The sequence below is a fragment of the Eulemur rufifrons genome, chromosome 19 (genome assembly GCF_041146395.1).
Source record: "Eulemur rufifrons isolate Redbay chromosome 19, OSU_ERuf_1, whole genome shotgun sequence".
In the NCBI taxonomy this organism is placed as follows: Eukaryota; Metazoa; Chordata; class Mammalia; order Primates; family Lemuridae; genus Eulemur; species Eulemur rufifrons.
Genome location: NC_091001.1, coordinates 67,855,711 through 67,876,390, shown reverse-complemented (window position 1 = coordinate 67,876,390; position 20,680 = coordinate 67,855,711). Strand labels below are relative to the sequence as shown.

General features: G+C 32.4%; 1 protein-coding gene across 1 annotated transcript in view; it reads right to left on the bottom strand.

The window, feature by feature from the left end:
- USP34 (ubiquitin specific peptidase 34) overlaps positions 1–20,680 on the bottom strand; it is a 216,415-nt gene that overhangs the window by 67,273 nt on the left and 128,462 nt on the right. Inside the window, exons 33-41 of the mRNA XM_069494805.1 lie at positions 19,851–19,937; positions 14,475–14,675; positions 11,702–11,784; positions 8,552–8,592; positions 8,289–8,413; positions 7,153–7,305; positions 6,257–6,361; positions 4,210–4,265; positions 3,975–4,095 (exon numbers count right to left, since the gene is read on the bottom strand). Of these exons, the coding sequence (XP_069350906.1) occupies positions 3,975–4,095; positions 4,210–4,265; positions 6,257–6,361; positions 7,153–7,305; positions 8,289–8,413; positions 8,552–8,592; positions 11,702–11,784; positions 14,475–14,675; positions 19,851–19,937 (972 nt within the window). The remainder of the gene's footprint in view (positions 1–3,974; positions 4,096–4,209; positions 4,266–6,256; positions 6,362–7,152; positions 7,306–8,288; positions 8,414–8,551; positions 8,593–11,701; positions 11,785–14,474; positions 14,676–19,850; positions 19,938–20,680) is intronic.

Genomic DNA, 20,680 nt, shown 5'->3' with positions numbered 1-20,680 from the left:
AAGAACTTCTTAAACTGCTATCAGAGAAACTACTAAAAATACTTTTTGGTGACATAGTGTAATTTTGACATATAATTAAGAAGAAATTAAAAGAAATTAAAAAATTATCAAAAAAAACTCCTTCCATTCCCACTATAAACATTATATGAACAGGGTTTATATTCCTATTATGTAACAAGGTTTCTCAGAATTCACATATATAAAAACATCAAGTAGGAAGAGAATTAATGAACGCTGTCATTCTAGCTTAATAAGTAATGTGCACCCACAACTATGTAAACTATTAAGCTCCATTCTTCTATTAATGCATATATTCTCAATAAAATTTAATTTTTAATGTTTCTAACTTGGCAAAACAAAATAATAAATGTATTGTAATAACGAAATATCGAAGGAATTTAAGACAATATCATGTGGTCATAGGAAATATTTTTATTAACTTACATACTCTTGTTGCATATGATAGATGAGTAAAATAAAAAATGTCCACAGATGTACATAAATATATTATAATAAAATTTTGTGGGGGAGTCAAATGGAAATAGTGTGGGCAATTAAGAAGAAATTAGCAAAGTAGTATTTCTGTAAGGAGAGTTTATATGTTTTAAAATAGGTGGTGGATAAAAGTTGCTTATATCACTTAGATTTCATTTGATTAATTTAAAAGAGGTACACATTTTATCTTTAAAAAACAATTTTAATAATTCCCTGGATATATGTCATTTACAAATACTTAAATCTGAAAAGTTTAGAAATTTTTAAAAATTTAAAACTCCGTGAGAAGACACATAGGTTTTTCAAGAAATATGTAAACAATAAAATTTGAAGATCAGTGCACTCTATTGGCTCTCAACCAGTTACCAGACTTATTTTGCTAAAGCATATTCCTGACACTTGACTGATCAAAAGCTTCAAAGGTTCCTTTTAAAAATTTTTATTGATAAATAATTGTACATATTTATGGGGCATATGTGATATTTTGATATATACATATAATATGTAATGATCATGATTTCATAATCTAATATTTTACATTTAAGTTATTCTATAAGGAAATTATTTAAGTGAAAGGAATGAAATAGAGAAATATTTTTTTTCAGATAAGTACTCAGTTATTCTAATTTTTTTATCAGTAATTAGAAATGTCTCCTTTATCATATTCTAAACTGCCATTTGTATTTTATTTCTGGACTTTCTCTTTCATTCCATTGTCCTGTCTATTGATTCACTAATATCATCTTAATTATGTAGATTTATAGTTGGTACTGTCCTGTAGAGGTATCCATCTTCACTATTATTCCTTTTCAGAATTTTCCTTGCTGTTTGTTTTCCACATAAACTTTAGAATCAATTGATCTGGTTCTTCTAAAAAATTAAAATTGTGTTCCTTTTTTTGTTGGATTTCTATTAAACTTATAGGTTGATACACAGTGGCTATCTTTATCATACTGAATTTGCCTATACAAGGACAGGATTTGTCATACTTATACAAGACTAGTCTTTTTCATTTTAAAGTTTTCCTCATATAGTATTTGGCTTTTAAGTATTTAAGTTTATTCCTACGAATTTTATCTTTTCTTGATATATTGAAAACAATCTTTGGGCACAGTGGCTCATTTCTATAATCTCAGCACTTTGGAAGGCCAAGATGGGAGGGTTGGTTGAGCCAGGAGTTTGAGATCAGCCTGGGCAACATAACAAGACCTCGTCTGCGAGGCTGAGGCAGGAGAATCGCTTGAGCCCAAGAGTTTGAGGTTGCTGTGAGCTAGGCTGACACCATGGCACTCTAGCCTGGGCAACAGAGTGAGACTCTGTCTCCAAAAACAAACAAACAAAAAGAACTCATCTCCACAAAATTTTTTTTAAAAAATTAGCTGGACATGGTGGTATGCACCTATAGTTCCAACTACTTGGGAGACAGGCAGGAGGATCATTTGAGTCCAGCAGTTCAAGGTCACAGTAAGCTCTGATCACACCACTGTACTCCAGCCGAGGTGAAAGAACAAGACCCTGTCTCTTTAAAAACAAACAAACACAAAACCACATGCACACATTTGTATAGACAATATTGCACAGTGGTTAGAAGCTCGGAGCATGGCCTTGTGAAGGGTGTGAATGACTCAGTCATACTCAAGCTGCTTAATATGCCTAATGCCTCATTTTCATCTTGTCAAAAATGGGTTTAGTAACAGTATCTACTTTTTAAGGGCTCAAAAATTTTGCCTGGGATAATTATTTATATAAATTAATAAACAAAAGAGAAGAAAAAGGCAGGGGGCAATGTTAAAAAAAACATAAATAATGAAGAATAGTAAGATTTTTGGAAAAAAAACATTTCCAGCATGTATGACAGGAAGAATTGGTATTTTCAAAATAACTTTTACAAATAAGAAAAATGAGAAAAGAATCTTATCTCAAATAAAATAAATCTATTTTACTTTTAAAAATTCATGAGTAAATAATGAGACAGGCATGCAAAGATGTTCCCTGAACAGTTAGTTTTTCTACCATAACATGTCAATGAAGATTTAAATTATTCCCTTTTATACATTCAATTTTAAAAAATATTTTATTTTTAATGTACTCATTTTTTAAGTGAAGAGATTATTGAATAGTAGTTACAGAATGTAAATTTTATAAAATATAAATTTTATACATGTGTATTTTATATCCACAGAAAGTCCTAGAAGGCCATCACCAAAGCATCATGGGAAATCAAACTACATGGGAACCTTCTCTTTCTCTGTACTTTCTAAAATTTTCTGCTTTCTTTATTTTTTTTTGGCGGGGGGGGGGGGGGGTGGGTAGGGTGGGGGGAGACAGAGTCTCACTCTGTTGCCGGGGCCAGAGTGCTGTGGCGTCAGCTTAGCTCACAGCAACCTCAAACTCCTGGGCTTAAGCAATTCTTCTCCCTCAGCCTCCCAAATAGCTGGGACTACAGGAATGCACCACCATACCTGGCTAATTTTTTTGTATGTATTTTTAGTTGTCCAGATAATTTCTTTCTATTTTTTAGTAGAGACGGGGTCTCGTTCTTGCTCAGGCTGGTCTCAAACTCCTGACCTCGAGCGATCCTCCCGCCTTGGACCTCCTAGAGTGCTAGGATTACAGGCATGAGCCACCACGCCCGGCCTCTTTATGATTTTTTGCTTACAATGATGTTATCAGAAAAATTAGTTAATATGTTTATATTTGTGGATAAAAGTTATATTTGGGTTTACATATAAGACTTCAACCAGCAAGTCTGTAAATTAATCAAATCATTCCTAGTGAGTGTAATGGAAAAAGAAACCTAGCAGAAACAGCCTAAGAATGAGTTTTATGGATTAGAGGAAATAGTGCAGATTCCAAACAGATTAGAATGTCATCTTAAGTTTATCTTAAAAATTCTTTAGTCTATGCCCATGTGGATGCTCCTCCATCCTTTTGGTTACTGTTTCCTAACACAATCAGTAATCTCAAGATAACACCTTGCCAAACCATAACTAACTCCTTCAATGCAGGCAATGACAAATGTGTCAATGGCAAGGTGAACAACTTAATCAAAAGAGTAATTAGACATTTGTTGGTATCAGCCATTAGGTACTTCAAATATTCAACAACACATTTATGTCCTGCAGGCCTTTAAAATATGAAACCAATAAGTACTCTATGATGACTACTTATTAATTCCATTGTGTTAAGATATTAATTCATGATTTAAGATATCAATTCAAAATATACAATTCTACAGAAAGCATAACATTAAAGTAGAAGTTACCTTTCTATATACAGTCACAGAAATTTAAACTTGTTTTTGCATTCTGAAACTTTTATATTTCTCAGAGTTCAATTTATTTAAAGTTCACTTTTCCTGCCAGTAATTAAGTTCTAGAAAGCTTTACGTTTGTATGTTTAAAAAATTTAACATATCCACATATAACGCAACAAAAAAAATGTTCACTCATATTTCATATAGACATCTTAATACCTACCTGTCCTTCCCTTGAAAATTTAAAGGGTGGTTTGTGTTTAATAACACTTGTTGCAAGCCTTAGGAGTCCTGTAAGCCCATCATCCTCTATATTACCATCTTGATGATCAAGGATCTCCCTACTACAAAAAAAAAAAAAAAAGAAAAACCAAAGAAAAAAACACAAGACAGTTGACGTAATTATGTCTTTTATCTGTCCTCAACAATATGAATATCAATTTCACATCAAATTTTACCTTCGAATACAGTCAGCCAAATGTCTTGTCAAAGCATCTAAGTCGAGAAGTGTGGTCTTCATACAAAAGAAAAATACAAATTCAAATACAGATTTATGTTTAGTAGTATACAAATTATTAAAACAAAAAATCATTTTCTTATAGGTAACAATAAGTTAGTTCTCCCAAATTCAGTAAATTACAAACTTAATACATCAATACTTTACTTATACATGATGTCAATTAATAAAATTATAGGTTTAAACTCACCATTAATTATCTTACAAAACAGTATCAATGGACTGTTGGTAATAAATTGTGATAGTCACAATCTGTTGAGAAGACACTAGTGTTTGTTGTTTTATATTTTTGACAACTCTACTGAGATGTAATTCATATACAATTCACCCAGTGAAGTTTGTTTTTTACAGCATTTTTAAGCTAGGCTTTAACAATAAACTCTGCAGTTAATTTCAAAAAGCTTTAATTCTGATTACAACTGAGCAACAATATTAAAATAGATTTCACAAAATAGAACTAAATTTAAGAGTACTCTCAAAGAAATTCAGATCTTTAAGAAGGAAAATTACTTTGGCAAGCAATAAAGATTAGATTCCTACTTCAGCTTAAATGGGCAAACCCAAGTTAAAAAAAAATGCGTATCTGGTATCAGTGCTTTAATTAATAATTAAGTAAATCAAAACTTGCTCATTACTAATTTTCATAATTTGCAAACAAAAAGTAGAAGATTTAAAGACTTTAGATGTAAACTAAAAAGTAGGAATTACAAACACTACAGGACTTTTTAATGTAAAGTGTGTATGTTGTATTTTTCATTTAAATACATGAAAAAAACTACGAAAAATGTTTCCTAAATATTTAAATGGATATGTTTGTTCATATGTTTCTTATTTCTGCTTTTTATTGAGACAGAATCTTGCTCTGTTGCCTGGGCTAGAGTGCAGTGGTGTCATGACAGCTCACTGCAACCTCAAATTCCTGGGTTCATGTGATCCTCCTGCCTCAGCCTCCTGAGTAGCTGGCACTACAGGAATGTGGCACCATGCTCAGCTAATTTCTAAAATTTTGTAGAGACACAGCCTCGCTATGTTGGCCAGGCTGGTCTCAAACGCCTGGCCTCAAGGGATCCTCCCACCTTGGCCTCCCAAAGTGCTATGGTTATAGGCATGAGCCACCATGCCTGACCTCTCTTCTAACAACTTAGATGCATCTTAACATATTAAATTTATATGAGGCCAGGTGTAGTGGCTCATGCCTATAACATCCTAGCACTCTGAGAGGCCGAGGCAGGAGGATTGCTTGAGCTCAGGAATTTGAGACTAGCTGAGGAAGAGCAAAACCCTGTCTCTACTAAAAACAGAAAAATTAGCTGGGCATCGTGGCACATGCCTGCCTGTAGTCTGAGCTACTCATGAGGCCAAGGCAGGAGGACTGCTTGAGCCCAGGAGTTTGAGGTTGCAGTGAGCTATGATGACACCAATGCACTGTAGCCTGGGTGACAGAATGAGACTCTTAAAAAAAAAAAAAAAAAAAAATTGTATGAAGTGGAAAAAAACAAAAGTCTTTCTTTGAAATTTACTTGTTTTACACATTCTTTGGATGGAAATGTCCTTTCAGTCTAGTTAAAAAAATTAGTAGATCAGCAAAAACTGACTATGTTTCTTTAGCTTAACTTAAATAACTTCTATTTGAACTGCAACTTTATTTTACATTTCAGGACTCTAAATCCACATGCTATTATACAGAGGTATATATTTAAATTTAAAATCTAAATTTCACACTCCAAGTAAGATTTTATTTCCACTATCTTATTCAGAATAGACAAGAAATTACTTATAGGCACCAGATGAAGACATTTCAACTAAGGTCAAAGTAAAAACAAGACAGAAATCAGAAAAGGACAAAAAAGTACAGATAAAGTAGAAAAATTATGGTAGCACCAAGTTGCAGATTAATAAACATGCCCTTAATAACAAACACCAATAAAGTCATGAAAATACATGTGTATAATTCAAATTTATTAGCAATATATATTTTCTGAACATACCTGACTAGCGTCCTTTATATGTATGTTGTCAACTAATTTGCACAACAACCAAAAATACTCTTTACATCCAGGTTTTAACATTGGTTCTTCCTCATAATCATCTATCTATTAAAAAAATTTCATACTTTGTAAAAAACATTTTAAAAATAACTTAAAATTATAATACACTTAAGAAACTACAGGCTTTGGGAAATAATTTATATTTGTGATATAAATCCCTATGTAAACTAAACAGTATTCAAAATTTAACAAAAAGTGGAGAATACACTCCTAGTTTCTGTACAATCAGAATAACTGAGAACATAAATGACTAACATGAGAACTCTTAGGAAAACAGTCACAAATGACTTATACATGGAAAAGATATAAATAAGGAGGAAAATAATGTAAATCCTACAATGCATCAAATTTCTGAGATTAGTGAAATTTTTTGTATTAATGGGCTCTGAATTTATTATATGGTAGAAGCCTTTTACAAGGCCAGTACATACACTGGGGCAGGAAGGAAAACTAAAAATTCAGAATATCGTAAGAATAAAAAAAAAAAACATGTGTGACTAAATGGAGAAGGGAGCCAAATTTACAATATCTTAATCATTCAACTTAACACAAGGCCCAGAATCTAGCTAGAACAAATGCTATTTCCAAAACAGAATACCCATGAGAGAGCCCATAGGGCTGAAATCAAAACACAGATTCTTCTTCCTAGTTGGAACAAGGATACAATGTGTCACAATGTTGTCACTTTAAGAAGTGTATAACTACTACCTTCTTGGTAATAATTACAGACAGTAACCAAGTACTCAAAATTACTGCAAGGATATAGTACAATGGTAAACTTGAGGCAAAAGAAATTACAGAAATAAAAACTGTCTCTAAATACAGTAAAATCTTACCCTGATAGGTTTGAGAGCTTGAGCATCAGGAAGAAATTTCAACAATGTTGAGGCAGCCAATAGCAGAAAAGAACGATTGATTGAGTCTCCTCCATCTAGCCCTGACAGAGATAACTTATAGAGACCATTGCAAGATTCATGACGAACTGCAGTCTAAATGAAAAACCAAGTTCCAAAGTCAGTCTGAGTTAGTATTAAAAAGCTAATGTTAATATGTTGCCAGAAATAACATCAGGTAACTTATTTAATATTTTAAATACAATGTTCTGATCACATACATATGCATGTAAATAACATGATCAAAAAAAGTACTCCAAAATACACAATATATAAATACAGTATTTTAGAAATTCATATGTATTCTCATGTATATGTCCATAAAAGCAAACAAAACCAAATAAGCAGATGAACACAAAAAAGAACTGAGGGGAGGATATTCAAAAGTTTAAGTTATTTACAAGATCAGTAAAGGATAAAATATTTTCAGAACTATAAATAACTTAGAAAGTACTTAATTCAGAACATTTTATACATAGTAGGGGAATTGCCCAAATGTCAAAATGGTTACCTGGGACAGAGCTAGAACAAGAACACATATGGCATTCAATCCAAAGCTTAGTATTTGACAACGCTGATTTAAAAAATAAGTAACTTTGTGGCTGAGTACTAAGTGTGTGTTTCTACATTTCAGTTAAAAATATAACATGAGCAATATCAAGGTATGGCTAATAAAAATGATATTGGGCTCAGTGTCAAAATGGGAAGCAAACTATATCGTTTACTTTTAGTCTCTCTTGCCTCTACTATTTAAATAGAAAAAGCAACAGAACATTTCTAAAACATAAATTACCAAAATAAATTCTCAAGTAACTTCCCATTCCTTGCAAAACAAAAATTTTTAAAAATTCAAAACACATTTCAGGGAAAAATCCAAATAGAAGGGCTACATAATATATAACATTTACAGTTCTTTGTACATAGTTCAAAACACTCTAGACCTTAAAAGATTAAATAAATAATGTCATACATTTATGGAATCATACACATTTGTTTTGACTCGCTTTTTAAAAAATTATCAGTGTTAACAATATGAACACATAAAAAGTAACAGTACTAATCTTCAATCTTTATCTTACCTCAGGAATAAGGAGGGTCAATTTTTTCAGCCAATCTTGTAAATGATCACTATCAGCAAGGCTAGATTTCACTAAAGAACAGCAATGAGCCCAACTCACCAAAAGCCACATTGAATAATGTGAAACTAAAGAAAAATCAGAAAATAGTATGACTATAAAAGGTTTGGGCTAAAAAGAAAACACAATGATCATTATTAAAGATAAAATATATAAATATCTATTATTCAAATGTTTATTAAAAGTTAACTTTGTAGAACCCTTACCTTCATGTCTAGACCTGTGATCGGACTGAGCTTTCAAAACTCTGTAAAGTAAAAACACACCACCACCACCAAATTGAGAACTAGATTAAAATAATTCAATTTATTATCATATATTCTTTAAAGTTTATAACTTCCCTCTTAAAAAAAAGATTAAATTTTAAGAGAGCTACATATTTCATGTTTACTTGTTCCATAGACTTTATCATTTATTTGAAGAATCACTGGAAAGTCAAATGCACTGAAATAAAGAGTAGAATGACGGTTATCAGAGGCTGAGAAGGAGGGAGGGAATGGGCAGTTGTTGGTTAAAGGATACAATGTTTCAGGTAGACAGAAGGAATAAATTTTGAGATCTACTGCACAGCAGGTTGACTATAGCCAATAAAAATGTCTTGTATATTTCAAAGTGAAACAAAGCCCACCCCCAAAAAAGAATCACTGGCAAAATCTTATTGTAGCAAAAACCAAATGACTTTAGATTTAATAACAAAAATCTGAGTGAATACAACATTGACTGAAATGTGTAAACCCTCGGAAGGGCTTATGATTTAGTTACTAAAGAGATATGTATCACTAAGAAATAGGTTATAATGGTTTAGAGTCTAAGCTTAAGACTCTTAATCATAAATTGACATAAAATGCCCTTCCCTTTTGCATTTAGAATGTCAATTTCTATCAGGAATGGTTAAAAGCAAATTATTTAGAAAGTAGAGAAAACTAAATAGTTATTTTATTACTATTTTTCATCATGATACTTCTAATAACATTAACAGAAAATATACTACCCAAATTTAAAGAAAATATTAAAATTTTTCTTTTTAACAAAACCAAGAAATAGGTACTATTTCCCTTACAAATAAACCCTGTTTTTTAAAAAAAGCAATCTGGCCTCCCCAACTTTATAAAAATTAATAAAACATCTCTTAAAACCTCTAGAAGTAATTTCTCAATTTTACTGATATAAAGTTCATAAGATTAAAACTTAGCAATCAAGTATTTGATTGTATTTCACTTTTAGTTTTTATTGTTTTGGTACAATATGTTTAACTTTACTAAGAGCAACTCACTCCCCTACCTTTTACATTTGTAGCATTAGAAGATTTTTCATAACACAAGCAAAAATTTCACTCTAGCTACCTTGATACTGACCTCCTAACACTGTATGAACTGAAGGTGAGGGCCTGTGGGAAGATTATGGCGCAGAAAAAGGAGCAGAGAAAGCACTAGGGATGAGAAGGGCAAACTAATATTGCAAAGACTGTAATGAGCTCTGTAAGAATGAAACTGGTTAAACTCTTTTAAAGGTTTTTACAGTAACTTTATAAATCATTTGAGTACAATGGCAAACACGTATGGAATATTTAGAAATTAATTTCACATAGTCTAACATAATAAATGTGACTATGTAAGGCATACAAAGTCCTCATGTATTAATCAGCAATTACTTTACCTAAATTCCTATATTATTAAATTTTTCTACAATATTAAAACGTCTATAGTCCAAATAAATGGGACCATATTACATGTTTAAAGGATATTTTTACACACGTATCTCTAAGCTCTGACCACTGAGAGCCCAGAAGCAGTGACATACCAATAACAATGGATACATCAAGCTCCCACCCTTTGGAGGCTCCCCACCACGAGGAACTAAAAGGGACTTAAAGAAATTAACTGATTTCAGGACTAAGGCAGGGAAGCTACAAGATGAGCTAAGAAGATATTGTAGTGACATTAAAATAAAAAAGGACCCCCCCCCACCTCATCTCACCCTAAATAATGGGCTACACCAAAGAACACACAAATCTGGTACAATTTGAGCAAAGGAAACATACTAAATGAAAAAAAAAATCCATGAATCCAAATTAATATTAAATAAAAAGGAGGAAAAGAAAACTCTTTCTCACAATAGAATGTCAATAAATAAAAAGGAATAGTAAGAGTTAGAAAAATCAGTTGCAAACCCATTAATATTTAAATGTAATCAATGAAATCATCAGTGACAACTAAAACCAATGCATGAAAGTTTTATGAAGAGCAGAAAATTTATACACTAAATATCTTCTCACAGGTTGCTTATTAATTAACAAAGGAGGCCGGGCGTGGTGGCTCACGCCTGTAATCCTAGCACTCTGGGAGGCCGAGGTGGGCGGATCGTTTGAGCTCAGAAGTTCGAGACCAGCCTGAGCAAGAGCGAGACCCCATCTCTACTAAAAATAGAAAGAAATTATATGGACAGCTAAAAATATACATAAAAAAAAAAATTAGCCGGGCATGGTGGCGCATGCCTGTAGTCCCAGCTACTCGGGAGGCTGAGACAGGAGGATCGCTTGAGCTCAGGAGTTTGAGGTTGCTGTGAGCTAGGCTGACGCCACGGCACTCACTCTAGCCTGGGCAACAGAGTGAGACTCTGTCTCAAAAAAAAAAAAAAAGGAAAAATCAAAAACTTTACATGGGAGAAACCTAGAGGAAACCAGATTAACTGATCAAAATTAACATCACCAAAAATGGGACAAACTGACATCACCAGAATATACTGGAAAGGACACAACATTTCTCACGGAGTATTCTTACTAGAAATGTATAATTTGAATCTAATCGTGAGGAACAATCAGGAAAACCCAAACGAAAAGTGCTTTATAAAAAAAATGGCCTATACTACTTAAAAATGTTAATACCATGAGAAAAAGGCAAGAAAGTATCTCTGATTAAAGGAAATCAGATGCAACACATGATCCTGGGCCAGGAAAAATACTGCTATAAAGAATATCAATGGGATAATTTGAATATGGACTATATGTAATATGTCAATGTTAAATCTTGTAAATTTGAAAATTTTACTCTAGTTATTAACAAAATGTCCCTGGTCTTAGGAGATACATATCAAAGTATTTATGGGTCAAAAGTCATGATGTCTGCAACTTAGTCTCACAAGATTCAGGAAAACACATAAACACAGAGAAAGCACATGCTCATAAATACCCAATAAATTTTAGCAAAAAGTTAATAACATATGTAAATCTGGGTGAAAGGTATGAGAGATTATCCTAATAACTTTTTTGTTAAGGTTAAAATTTTTCAAAATGAAGTTGAGAAACACTTCTTACTATATACACATACATACATAAAATATATAAAAAAAATGCATACCTAGGAGCCAGATTATCATACGTATAAGCAACAGACATAAGTCGTTGAATCAAACTGGTTCCTTGGACAAGAACAAGAAATACCTTCAAAACAAAAACATTTTTTTAAAAACTTTTAAATATAGCAAAACAAAAACAATTTTTAACTCAAGATTCCAATTATTTTGATTTTTATCTACAAGATAAAGAATGTCCTAAGAATTATTTGAAAATATTATAAAAACACCAAACAGTAGAAAACCAGAATTTAGTAACTACACTTAAGATCAGCAACTTAAAAAAATATATTAAAAATTTAGAGAAGTAAAAATATTTAGAAATAGAGGCAAAAATGTTCTTTGCATTTCATACATAGATTCTTGCAAGTCACTGAACTGGGTGAAAAAAAACATTATATGTTATACATATCAGTGGTTTTTTGGGGGGTGGGTGAAGAACTAAACATTTTTTACTTTTGAAATAAGTATGTTAAAAAAAAAATCAAATAGTAGCAGATTTCTTAGTCATCCTGAAATAAATATAAAAAAGCAATACAATATACTATGGTTAAAGAGCATGGATTCTAGATTCTAAATCCTGAGGTTCAACATTTAGTTTCAAGCTGCATTATCCTAATACATACTTAATTTGTAAGTTCTAGTTCTTTATCCATAGAATGGGACAAAAATAATTCACTAATTTAATAAGGAATTAGTGAATCCCTTCTGCAGGCCAGAACCCATTTTGGGTATATACTTAAGGCATCATTCCTGCCTTGGAGCAGACAGCCATAGAAATCACTGTAACACAAGTATACACAATGTGCCAAATGAGCAAAAGAAGGGAGCAAAACCTGTCCCTGACAGAATGGAGAAAGCTTCCAAAAAAGCTGATGTTTAGGCTGGAATCTGAAAGCAACTTTCTAAAATGCTATTAAGGAGACCAAATGAAATAATGCATGACAGTAAATTCTTAAATAAATTAGAGTTCTTCCTATCTACGATGTATCAAAATTAGATGACTTTTTCTCTAAAACTAATCCAACAAAAAAATTTATTTCCAAATATCTCAAATGCACTTAACTAAACTGTAATTATTTTGATAAATAAACTCATGCAAAGAATAGATAGTATGGACCTTCTCTAAACTATAAAAACATAACACAGGCATGTACATAGAAGCTTTGAAAAGATAACAGAAAAATGGCTGTCATCTATGACTAGGGGAAAGGTTCATTTGTATATTCTGAATTATTTTTAATACATGTAGATGCATGTATTCCTAAACACAAACCAATTACTTTTAAAACTCCATAAATGTATATACGTGTTTTATATATATGTTTATGTATATGTATATTATTAAAATCACAAAAGGAAATCACTAATAAAGGTCAATAAACATTGAAATTATTTAGTGAGTTGATGGAAAGAATCACAACCAATTAGAATATTTATACTACAACTTGGAAAGTTTATTCTGGAAAAAAACATAATAAACATTATAGCAATGCAGTTTACTAAAGCAGAAGTTCACAATATACAATACTGTAAGACACATTCAGATTGCATTGTACTCCCCATGTCTTTAATTTTATTACATGTAAATGATCTATAATACTCGCAGAGATCACTTTTTCCATTTAACTCTCAAAATTCCAAAAAGACTTTTATGACGACCCACTTCCACTTAATGAATAGCAAATTTATTTTCTCTTCCTTATGATTTTCTTAATAATGTTTTCTTTTCTATAACTTACTTTATCATAATAATAGAGTATATAATACATATAACATACAAAATATGTGTTAATCAGCTTTTATGTTATTGGTAAGGCTTCCGGTCAACAGAAGGCTATTAGTAGTTAAGTTTTGGGGGACTCAAAAGTTATACATAGATTTTCAAATATGTAGGGGGTCAGCACCCCAAGCCCCTGTGTTATTCAAGGGTCAACTGTATTTTCTTTCAGCTCTAAATTTACCCATTTATATGCTTGTTCTACAATGGAAGGGTTAGTACATCACAAAACAAATTCCTCCTTTGCCAGCTGGCTTCCTATTAGTTTCGGCCAACCTAGGACACTAGAGAGACTATTTCCTTGCTTTTTCTGTCAGTGTTATTCTAGAAGTATATTACTTAGAAGAGGCAGTTGGTTTTGGCCATCAGCTTTTTTTGGCACTCCTAAGAACCAGCTTTATCAGGTCGGTTCTGACAATCTCACAGCAGCTGAGCAGAACCCCCTTCTCAGAAGCCTAAACTTCAGTTCAACAGGATCACTCCTGCAGGCATCTAGGTCCTGATAATCCCAACCACTTCTTTATATTCCTCAAGATCTAGGAGTGGTAAATGGTTCCTTGTCTGGGTTACTTCACCATTCTCTTTTTGCTTTTTCAGCCCTCCAACATGTATGTATAAAATCAATTCCATATTTTAAATTTCCTATGTTGAAATATCTACTATGGTTTCTGCTTTCCTGAATGAGCCCTCATATGCTCAGTATATAAATTACTGAGTCCAAATATTTAATCCAATCTTACAGTTAGATGATATTAAAATGTCACCTAATTCATTCCTGCATTTTGTATGATGAATTAAAAAGCAACACTGCTTCATAATCATTGCTACTTTAAAACAATGGTATCACTTCAGCTGTTACGTGAAATCACAGTAATCTAGGATAACATTTCTTATGCATTAGTGTACTTCTTCATTTTGTAAAAACAAAAACACACAAGTGCTCTTAAAACATAATTAGAATTCATCACTACAATCTAGTGTTAATTTCTGTACTTTACCTCAGTTAATCGTGGTATATGAAGACCCTTGGCATGATCACCAGCAGCCTTCCTTGATTTGCCAGGCCAGGTTCTTTTCCTATGGCTTTCTGCTATACCAGACCAGGCAAAGACATCATGATAAGCTAAATCCAAATCAGCTGGATCTACTGCAAACTGGCATATTAACTTCAGCAAGCAAGCAAGACAGTCAAGCTGCCACTGTAAACGAAAAGAAAATGTCACTTCTCTATCTCCATTAACTTAGTATTACCACTATACAATGTTGAAATTAAAAGACCAGAAAATGAAAATATTATAGCTAGTACTTAATCTATGTGCTATAAAAATTTTGTTACCCAAATATTGTGGTAACAATCCAATCCTACAAAAGTGAAGGAAAAATATGTAGCCACTAAGAGGGTATATTTAATGAAATGGAAATGACACTTCATTTCTTTTATGAAAGCATCATAAAAATATTATGTAATACAGTTATGAGATTTGTGAAAAAATATACTGCTCAGAAGGTATAATTTAAAAAAATTGTTAAAATGCTTACAAGGATATAATTTACTCACCAATAAAATGAATTGAGAAAGTATATTATATGCTGTTTCTCCACACAAGTGGCACATACTCTTAATATTTTGGGACCAAACCAATTCTTAGTAATTCTAGAAAATAATTCAACCAAAAATCTTGCACTTTCCATACACACATTTAAAATAAAAGAAATATTTCTTTAGTAAAATATTGTGTTTGGAATGTATGAAAAATGAAATTTATAGCTGACTTCAAGCTCAATTTAAAAAGTTAAAACACTTTCTTAAATAGATAAAAGTATCACTTATGTACAAAATGAGAGTTTCAGAGCTTCTGTTTCAATAGTTCTTGGTGTCCTGTTCTCCCGATTCCACTGCCAACTTGTACACCTTTACCAATATACCAGGAAACAGTGTTCTTCCCTCAATAGTAGCAATACCATATTACTGAATTTCAAGAAAGGAACCAAGATAATTCAGAGAGGAAAGGAAAGTCTTTTGAATAAACTGTGTTAGAAAAACTGGACAGCCACATGAAGAGCAAAAACTAAACCTCAACATTCATTACATATACAAAAGTTAACTCAATGCATTATAGACCTAAAATGTAAAAGAAAAGTATAAAACTTACAGAAGAAAACACAGGAGAAAAATCTTTGTGACCTTGGAACAAAGATTTCTCAGACTGGATACAAATTTCATTAAAATTAAAAACTTCTCCCCAAAAAGACACTGTCAATATAATGGAAAAGTAAGCCACAGGTTGTGCAAATTCCTCCCATACATAAATCTGATAAAAGATTTGTCCAAATTGTTTAAGAGAAAAAAAGTCTCTCAACTCTATACTGAGAACAACAAAAAAAGATGAACACACGGTCAATAAGAACATGAAATAATGCTAAACATCATTAGTCTAGGGGAAGGACAAAGCAAAAATACCATGAGAATAACATTACTACATTCACCAGAATGGCTCAAATTTTAAAAACTTGACTATACTGACTACCGGAAGGACAGGGAGTAAATGAAATTCTCATGTGTTGCATGGTACACAACTGCTTTGGAAAACAGTTGGCAGCTTCTTATAAAGTTAATCTTACATTTACCATATTATGTAGCAATTTCATTACCTGATATTTGCCCAATAGAAACAAAAACATACGTACACAAAAAGACTTGTATGTGAATGTTTATAGAAGCTTTATTTATAACAGCCCTTAAACTGGAAACTCAAATGTCCATCAATAAGTGAACAGACACAGAAATTGTGGTATATCTATACAAAGAATATATTATTCAGCAATAAAACTAACAAACTATCGATACACATTTATAAATCTCAAAATGCACTCTGAGTAAAAGAAGCCAAATATAAAAGAGTACATACTGTACTGGTCCAACCATATGAAATTCTATAAAATAAAAATCTAATCTGTAAGTAACAGAAAGCAAACCAGCAGTTGCATAGAGCTGTTTATTCAGGGGAAGAGGAGATATTAACTGCAAAATCACAGAATGGAACATCTAGGGTAATGGAAGGGTTACATAAACATTTCTCAAAATTTGAACTCTACCTTTAAAATGAATGCATTCATTGCATGAAAAGTATATTGCAACCTCACATCGCATACAAAAATTAACTTAAAATGATCAAACACCTAAATGAAAGCTAATACTAAAAACTCTTAGAACAGTTATCAATCTTCATGACCTTGGATTAGAAAATGCTTTCTTAGATATGACACCAGAAATACAAGCACAAAGGAAAACAAAGACATTGGACTTCATCAAAATTAGGAATTTTGTACATTACAAGATACTTCTGAAGAAAGGGAAAAGACAACCTATATAATGGGAGAAAATATTTGTAAACCACATGCCTATCCAAAATATATATGGTACTCTTATAACTCAACGATAAAAAGACAACCCAATTAAAAACGGGCAATGGATGTGAATTGATTTCTCCAAAGAAAATATACAAGTGGCCAATAAGCACATGAAAAGATGTTCAAACCTATTAGTCAGTAGGGAAATGCAAATCAAAATCACAATTAGATACCCCTTTGCACCCACTAGGATGGCTAAAACCAAAAAGACAGACAACAACAAATCTTAGCAAGGATGTGGAGAAACTGGAACCCTCACACATTGCTGGTAGGAACTTAAAATGGTGCAGCAGCTTTGCAAAACTGTTCGGTAGTTCCTCAAAAGGTTAAACCATAGAGCCCAGCAACTGGACTCCTAGGTATATACCCAAGACATGACTGTTTATAGCAACATTATCGATTATAGCCCTGAGGCGGAAATGATGCAAATGTTCATCAACTGATCCATTTACCCTTCCTTGGATTCAGCTGTGACTGAATAGACTTTTCACCAAAGAAGAAATATTAATACATATATATGCTTATGAATAGTCAATAAAGCACATCTGAAAAGATGCTCAAGATCATCAGCATTAGGAAAATATACATTTTAGAAATCAAAATGAGATACAACTTAGATATTGGCAAAGTATACCACTCCTAGGTATATGCCCAAAAGAACTGAAAACTTACATCTACACAAAACCTTGTAACAAATATTCACAATAGCCAAAAAGTGGAAACGATACAAATGCCTTACAATTGGTGAATGAACAAAATGTGGTATGATATATTCATACAAGGGAATGAATTACCAATACATGCTACTTACAACGATAAATCTTGAAAACACTGTGCCAAGTGAAAGATGCCAGTCACAAAGAACCACATATTATAGGTTCCATTTATATTAAATGTCTAGAATAGGCAAACCCAGAGATTGAAAGTAGGTAAGAATGGTGGCTGCCTAGGGCTCAGGTGTTTGGGGGGGAAATGAGAAGTGACTGCTAATGGGCATGAGGTTTGTATCTGAGGTGATAAAATTATTCTGGAATTAGACGATGTTAATGGTTGTACAACTTTGCGAATATACAAAAAAACAATGAACTGTATATTTTAAAAGGGTAAATTTACTGCATATGAATTATGTCTCAAAAAATTTTACTTAAAAAGTGTTCCTCAAATAAGTTCATTTTAAAACGAAAAAAATAAAGTTGGTTAAGAAACCAGAATAATCCTGAACTTATACAGAAATATATTATAAATAGAGGATACCAGTTGACTTGAAAGCAATCTGTGTCATAGGCATGCTTTGTGTCTCTGGAACTGTAAGGCTACAATGTGTCACATATGGCAGTAAAATGTTCTTACTAGTAATACTTCATGAAAGTATCCACAACGTCAAAGGAAACAAAGAGAAAACCATTAGCACATGATTCCATATTAATTCCATGTTCACAATTTAGAGCAGCTTATAAACAAAATTCCTACAGATTACACATAACTACTTGTTAAAAATTTTAGTAAATTCTCCCACTCTGCCAAAGAACTAAAAGACACCTATTCATTCTGAGATATTAACAGGATAACAAAGACTAACGGTAAAATGCAACAAACAGAAATTTGAAATATGAGACACAGAACTATGATAATTAATTATTATGGTAGAGGAGGATATTCTAAAAAGGGAAATATCGATAGTAAAATAAGTCAAATCAAAATTGAAAAAGTAATATTGAAACCAGTGGTTGGTAAGTGTTAAGCATGGCAGACTGTAATGTTTTCTAGATGTTTGGACATAGCAGGATTTGATATCCAGTCATTATACCTGACTCCTAGTTTCCAAGGTAATTCTAAGAAACTAATACTCGAATTAAAATGCTTTAATCTGTTTTGTTGCAAGTCAGGAAATGGAACGTCCTTTTCATTTAGTTCAAAACTGGACTGTGCAGTTTTGTGTATCATTATAAAGTTTTTAATATTCTATGAGCAATTTTACTTTTCTAATATTACAGAGCTGTGCTTACTCAAATTCACAGTGGTAAAGTACCATTTAATGTTTTTCCATTTTGTTTAGAACCAATACCTTTGTAAAATACTGAAAAAAAAAAATACTGCAGCAATGTCTACTTGCAGTAAAAATTTCTAAAGGCTTACTATCAATTTCTGTATCTCACTGCAGAACAGTGAAAATAGTCTAGAAACACATTTTTGAGTATTACTACCATAAAGGAAGAAATGAGGAAAACAAAGCATCAAAAAAAAGTTTCCAAAAAACTTAACATGTAAACCAATTTTTTTAAAAAGTGAACTTTTAATACTATATAAACAGGCCGGGCGTGGTGGCTCACACCTGTAATCCTAGCACTCTTGGAGGCCAAGGCGGGAGGATCACTCTACGTCAGGAGTTTGAGACCAGCCTGAGCAAGAGCGAGACCCCGTCTCTACTAAAAATAGAAATAAATTAGCTGGACAACTAAAAACACATAGAAAAATTAGCTGGGCATGGTGGCACATGCCTGTAGTCCCAGCTACTCGGGAGGCTAAGGCAGAAGGATCACTTGAGCCCAGGAGTTTGAGGTTGCTGTGAGCTAGGCTGACGCCACGGCACTCTAGCCTGGGCAACTGAGCTAGGCTGACGCCACGGGACTCTAGCCTGGGCAACAGAACAAGACTCTATCTCCAAAAAAAAAAAAAAAATACTATATAAACATTAATATATAATTTATCAACCTAAAGGAAAAATGTAGCTACAGTACAGAGTAATTAATTTTAGCACTTAAGAATTTTTAATATAATTGACATAAACTCTTATTATATAATAATTTTATCAAACTGTATATTTTTAAATTTATTTCTATGGTATTCCATACTCTCCTTTATAACAATGAAGTAGGCAGCAAAAGTATACTTGCTCATGGAAATGGATATGTTTCAAAGGGGATAACTACTGCAATTAGTTGAAACAGTGAATTTTCACTTACCACAGTCCATGATTCCTGTTCTTTAGGCTCTAGAATTCCAGAATTAAAAATTTCTAGTAACTGTTGAAGCCCTCCAGCAGCCACAAACTGTGAGGAAATTTTGAGAGTAATTGTAATAGAAAAGCAGCTACATAATGTAATGATAAACTGCTTGTTGATAGTTTAACTGAATATGTAAAATATCATGTATCTTTCATTTAGAAAATTATTCATTTAAATCATTAAGATAACTGCTATACAAAATAACATAAAGCCTATTCTTAAGAATTTATTCTTAAAAAGATTCTTCTAAAAGTTTATAAATAGATCTTTATATTCTGTTAGCCATTTAATCCCAGACACTAGGATGTCCTAAGAGTATTTCAATGGTGGGGGGAAAAAAAAATCAGTGCTAAACTGATAAACTGATATAGACCTTTTATATATACTTTGTAAACTATGTTTTATTTATTTATTTGTTAAACTATGCTTTATTTTTAATAGTAAATTAGCTTTAAAACAATGAAGAATTATGGGACCCACTTTTGGGAAACTATAGATAAATTATTTTTATTAATACATTGAAAAATACGGCCGGGCGCGGTGGCTCACGCCTGTAATTCCAGTACTCTGGGAGGCCGAGGCGGGCAGATTGTTTGAGCTCAGGAGTTCGAGACCAGCCTAAGCAAGAGTGAGGCCCCATCTCTACTAAAAACAGAAAGAAATTATATGGACAGCTAAAAATATACAGAGAAAAATTAGCCGGGCATGGTAGCACATCCCTGTAGTCCCAGCTATTCGGGAGGCTGAGGCAGAAGGATCGCTTGAGCCCAGGAGTTTGAGGTTGCTGT